Source organism: Arachis ipaensis, chromosome B01 (assembly GCF_000816755.2).
Source record: "Arachis ipaensis cultivar K30076 chromosome B01, Araip1.1, whole genome shotgun sequence".
NCBI classification, from domain to species: domain Eukaryota; kingdom Viridiplantae; phylum Streptophyta; class Magnoliopsida; order Fabales; family Fabaceae; genus Arachis; species Arachis ipaensis.
In genome coordinates, this window is record NC_029785.2 from 5701 (window position 1) to 10843 (window position 5143).

The following is a 5143-nucleotide window of genomic DNA, read 5'->3' on the forward strand; positions in this document are numbered from 1 at the left end:
TCCTTAACAATTTCATTACTTGACATTGACAATATACTAAGGCATTAATAAACAATAAGAAATCTTGGATTCAAGTTTCAAAAATAAGAAAAATTTAAAGTATTTTTTATAGATTATAATTTTTTATGCAATAAGATTATTTATTTATTTATTTATTTATTTTCCTTATTTCACACAAATAGGACAATTTTGGTTTGGTAAGCATACCTTAGAACAATCCTAGATTTGGCTTCAGCAATCAGCAGTTTCTCTCTGTTCCATTGAGGTTGACCCTTCTCTCTCTTAAAACCACTTAGCTTCTTTCTCTCTCTTCCAAACTCCACTTTTCTTTTTTTCACTTTTTGTTTAGCTTATTCAACACACTCTTTGAAAGCTAATAGCTATAAATGCTTATAACACTGTTCATCTCATTCTTGTTGCTTTCACTTTACTCTTTCTCTTTCAAGCTTCCTTTCCAGCTTGTTTTGGTCCTGCCCTCAAATCCTTCAACTTTCAGTACCCCACCAACCATTTTCCTCACCTTTGCATTTTCTCTTCTCCAAAATCCATTTTTTGGCATTAAAAATTAATTTTTTATTTTTGGGGTGTTAGCATTGATTCCCTGCCATTGTTGTTAACACCTTTTTCATTGTTCTGAGTTTCTTTCTATTTTTTTCCTCCTCATTTGAGTTCACAACACTCACTAGTAGGTAACTATTTGTGTAGCTGCAACTCTTTGTAGAATCTGGGTTTTGTAGGCTTTGTGTTTGTTTATATGCCTCATTGTGTTTCTTTGGGAGGTAGAAGAAGATCAAGGAAGAGGTGATATTGGATCAACACAAAGGTAAAGAGAAAATGCTTTTTTTGGAATCTGGATTAAATTCACATTTTGCTTTTCTATCTTTTGTTTGCTTGGATCATAAGTGATGCTTTACATCACATGTTAATTTCTTTTCTTTTCTTTTCTTTCCTTTTTTGTTGTTAGATTTTTATGTGTGTGATTAGAATTATTCCATTAAGTTTTCTAAGTGTGACTTTTCTCTGATTGGTGTGACACAAAATGAAAATGGGTTGTTGATTTTCTGAATGTTTGAAGTTGAAGCATATGCAATTGTATTTTTTTTGCTTTGAGGATGCCTGAATCCTACAATTTCAGTTCATGTTACTGGTAAATTATCTTGAATTTTGATGAAAATGTGTGATTGCTGATTCTAGAGTTGCTGAATATTTGGAATTTGAAATTAATTGTTAAGGGTGTGCATAATTGGATTCTTGCATGCAGGTAGGAATGCCTTGATTTTATGGGCTGAAGAATTTGGAGGGCAAGAATTGATTGACTTGTTGCCTCCAATTATGTCTGGCAACCATTCTTTAAAGGTTGAATTGTCGAAGACGACGGCATTATTGGGTTTGAGGCTGTGGGTTTTGATTGGGATAGGTGTTGGTGCATTCATAGTTCTAATTCTTTGTATATTACCTGTATGGGTGACATTTCGGAGAAAGTCGAGGAGATCTCTGGACAAGATCCCCATGTCTCAAATTCCAAATGTCTCGAAAGATATCAAGGTTGACAAGGTTGGGGTGCTGAATTGTCATGATCAAGCTGAAAGTGTATATATTCCTGTTCATGACAAGGCAAGTGATAATAATAATTCAGAAAAGTTGTTAGTTCATTTGGGAATGAGCAAATCCAGTGATGCAGATAATATCAGCCAATGCAGCTCGATTTTTCATCACGAGAGAGGGTTTAGTTCGATGTCCGGTGAAGAAGGAAGCTCCAGCACATTTAAGAAGCAGTCTGCATTGGGGATGGTAACTGCATCACCTCTAATTGGTTTGCCCGAGGTTTCTCATCTTGGATGGGGCCACTGGTTCACCCTTAGAGATCTCGAACTTGCAACCAATCGTTTCTCGGCTGAGAATGTGATTGGTGAGGGTGGATATGGAGTTGTTTACAGGGGAAGGCTAATCAATGGGTCTGAGGTGGCAGTGAAGAGACTTCTTAACAACTTGTAAGCATACTTTATGACATTTTTGGTACTTCCCTCCTTAATTTTCACATATAGCTTTCCATCCGTAATTGAATTGGTTGTTGAGTTCACAGGGGACAAGCAGAGAAAGAATTCAGGGTTGAAGTGGAAGCTATAGGCCATGTTAGACATAAAAATCTTGTGCGGTTGCTTGGATATTGCATAGAAGGAGTACATAGGTAAAACTTTTTCTGAACAAGTTGCATTCATTTTGTTAAAAAATCTTTTTTTTTTTTGTATGTTTTTTCTTATCAATAATGGTGTATCTTTACACTTCATTTATAGGTTGCTAGTGTATGAATATGTGAACAATGGTAATTTAGAACAATGGTTACATGGAGCTATGAGTCAACATGGAATACTTACCTGGGAAGCTCGTATGAAGGTTATACTCGGCACAGCCAAAGCGTAAGTTAAACTTCACATTCGTTGTTTTTCTCAAGTTAAATCAATCGGCATGAATCTTGGATTTTGTGACTATCTAAAATTCCTCATCTTGTGGCCATGGTTGTGAATAACTCATTTTATCCCTTGTTTTGTTACCATAAATTAATATATCATCAAAATGCTTGGTATTGAGAGTTTATTCATGTAATCATGTTGATATTGTTAAATATAACATTTACATGTACACATATTTTGAGATTTATTTGAGTCGATTAGAATTGTGGATAACATGATATTGTAAGCTTAGCAAGCATTGGAACTAATCTAGACTCTTGAGATTTTCTATATTTTTCGGTGGTTTAAGCTTTCACTTGTGGCATTGGTTTTCAAATTTATTGTTATTGGACTTATGATTGTTTGCAGGCTTGCTTATTTACACGAAGCAATCGAACCAAAAGTTGTTCACCGGGATATAAAGTCTAGCAACATATTGATTGATAGTGAGTTCAATGCGAAGGTTTCTGATTTTGGTTTGGCCAAACTTTTGGACTCAGGGGAAAGTCACATAACTACTAGAGTAATGGGAACATTCGGGTATGTTGAATTTTTTGTTGTCTTAAATTTTATTTCATAAGTAGAAACTAACTCATCTTCACAATTTCAGTTATGTGGCACCAGAATATGCTAACACCGGCATGTTAAATGAAAGAAGCGACATTTACAGCTTCGGTGTTGTCTTGCTAGAAGTGGTTACCGGAAGGGACCCGGTTGACTATTCCCGTTCCGCGAATGAGGTGTCTTAATCCTTACAAATGATAATTTGCCTTCCTTATTCGGTGTGTTTCGGTACAATGCTGACAGATGTTATTATGGTTATCCTCATGACAGGTGAATCTTGTTGAGTGGCTCAAGATCATGGTGGGAACAAGGAGGGCCGAGGAAGTTGTGGATTCTAGCCTCGAAGTGAAACCATCGATGCGTGTCCTAAAGCGTGCCCTTCTGGTCGCGCTTAGGTGTGTCGATCCTGATGCCGACAAGAGACCTAAAATGAGTCAGGTTGTGAGGATGCTTGAAGCAGACGAGTATCCGTTCCGACAGGTTTCCTTCAATATCTCATCCTATCCTATGTTTATTAGTCCCTCCTTCTATCTATATATGTCAATTTTGACAGAACCATCCAATCACGTAATGCAACAGCAGTAAAAATAACTACCTTTTACATTGACCGTATGAATGGTCATTTAAAAGAACGAACGTGATAGGACGATTGTGTAAAATATTTTATACTACCACTGTATCAAGAAATAACTAACTAAGAAAATATTTACTGTTTGGACTAGTTTAACCCTTGACATTATTAAATCATTAGTGCATATAGTCAATTCATGGGTTGCCTTGGCAATGAAGATAGGGGCATAAAGGGAGCTTCACATTTTTGCATTTTATGTGCATTTTTACTTTGGACAAATTTATGCTTAGTTTTCTTCAAACTTTGATCTTCTACAAGTTCTCTTCAGTCTTAATTAGGCTGCCAACCATTGATACCTGTTGAACACTGAAATTCGAGCTAATCGTGTGTAATTGAAACTGTATTCAGGATCGAAGAACTAGAAAGAGCCGCACCGGCAGCATGGAAATCGAATCTGTGAAGGATAATTCCGGTCCATCGGATGCCGAAATGGTGAAGGGTCCTGAAAGCAATGTGCTTGAGACATCCCAACAATAGGATTTCAGTTACAACCATATGACATACATAACCTGCATGTACAATTAACTTTGTACTGATTATAGTAAGGTGAAAACTCAGTTGCAGTGTGAAGTTGATAGCTGAGAGCCGTTAAATAATTTGAATGATTTGACTAAATTTTTATCTAACGACTCTCAGTTATCAGCTTCACGTGAAGTTGACTGCACTGAGTTTCCACCTTACAGTAACCAACCAAACAATATATATATATACACACATCCAAGTTTGTGTTAAGATTTTTTTTTTCTGCATCTGAGAAGAGAATCAGATGAAAGGTTAGCTTATCTAGATAATGAAGCATATTCTAATTCAATGTGAACAAATTCAATGCAATTGCACAAAAATTTGAAAGGAATGTGGGTGAGTGAGTGAGTGAAATGCTAGTAATGCTGTGTATATATCAAGGTTGCGAGAATTGAACTTGTCAATGAACTGATAAGGTGACTAATTTACTGGTTTAATGGTCTGACCGAAATTTAACTGGTTTAATTAATTATTAAATAAAAATATATATGCAAGGAGCCTACCTTCAGACCTTCTTATTACAAGATTGTTTATTTTGTACCTCTTTATAATCCCTCTATGGTTATGGATTGTGGAGATAGGGAAAATTCTTATATTTGGCTTTACTATCCTTGACACTTTGATTTAAGATTAATTATTATAAATTGTATATATGCTCCATAAGTTCTAGTGGCTTATTGAAGTTTGATGGTTCTGATTTAACTTGAGAAGGGGTTGAATCAGGTTTGCTTAAAATTTATTTTTCAAGCTCTATTTTTGTAGAAGCAGAAAATGCAGAAGATGTTTTCGTTTAGTCTCATGTGCAGAAACAGAAAATGAAAGAAGAGAAAGAGGTCAGCATGTATTTTGGTTTGGATTTTAAGTGCAATGAATTCTACGTCCAGTATCCACCACAAATTATGGTGAAATTTTCACTATAATCCACTTATTATAATCACCAATACTGAATTACAACCTAATTCAACTAGTATCTACC

The 5143-nt window shown here is 35.5% G+C and overlaps 1 protein-coding gene across 2 annotated transcripts; it reads left to right on the plus strand.

The window, feature by feature from the left end:
- LOC107634921 (probable receptor-like protein kinase At2g42960) lies at nucleotides 276-4498 on the plus strand. Of its 2 annotated transcripts, none has more exons than XM_016338292.2 (8): nucleotides 276-823; nucleotides 1262-1991; nucleotides 2084-2188; nucleotides 2295-2417; nucleotides 2820-2990; nucleotides 3061-3190; nucleotides 3285-3494; nucleotides 3994-4498. In XM_016338292.2, exons 2-8 carry the CDS (start codon nucleotides 1333-1335, stop codon nucleotides 4120-4122), a joined length of 1527 nt encoding a protein of 508 aa, XP_016193778.1. In that variant the 5' UTR covers nucleotides 276-823; nucleotides 1262-1332; the 3' UTR covers nucleotides 4123-4498. The 2 variants fall into 2 exon arrangements, with proteins under 2 accessions (XP_016193778.1, XP_016193852.1); XM_016338366.2 differs by lacking the exon at nucleotides 276-823 and adding an exon at nucleotides 1008-1147.

What these genes read in the sequence shown, in the direction of transcription:
- LOC107634921 (XM_016338292.2), top strand. Translation starts at nt 1,333, where the DNA reads ATGTCTGGCAACCATTCTTTAAAGGTTGAATTGTCGAAGACGACGGCA. An exon ending in AGAGTAATGGGAACATTCGG is followed by an intron (nt 2,991 to 3,060) that starts GTATGTTGAATT and finishes TCACAATTTCAG; the next exon opens with TTATGTGGCACCAGAATATG. An exon ending in ATTCCCGTTCCGCGAATGAG is followed by an intron (nt 3,191 to 3,284) that starts GTGTCTTAATCC and finishes TCCTCATGACAG; the next exon opens with GTGAATCTTGTTGAGTGGCT.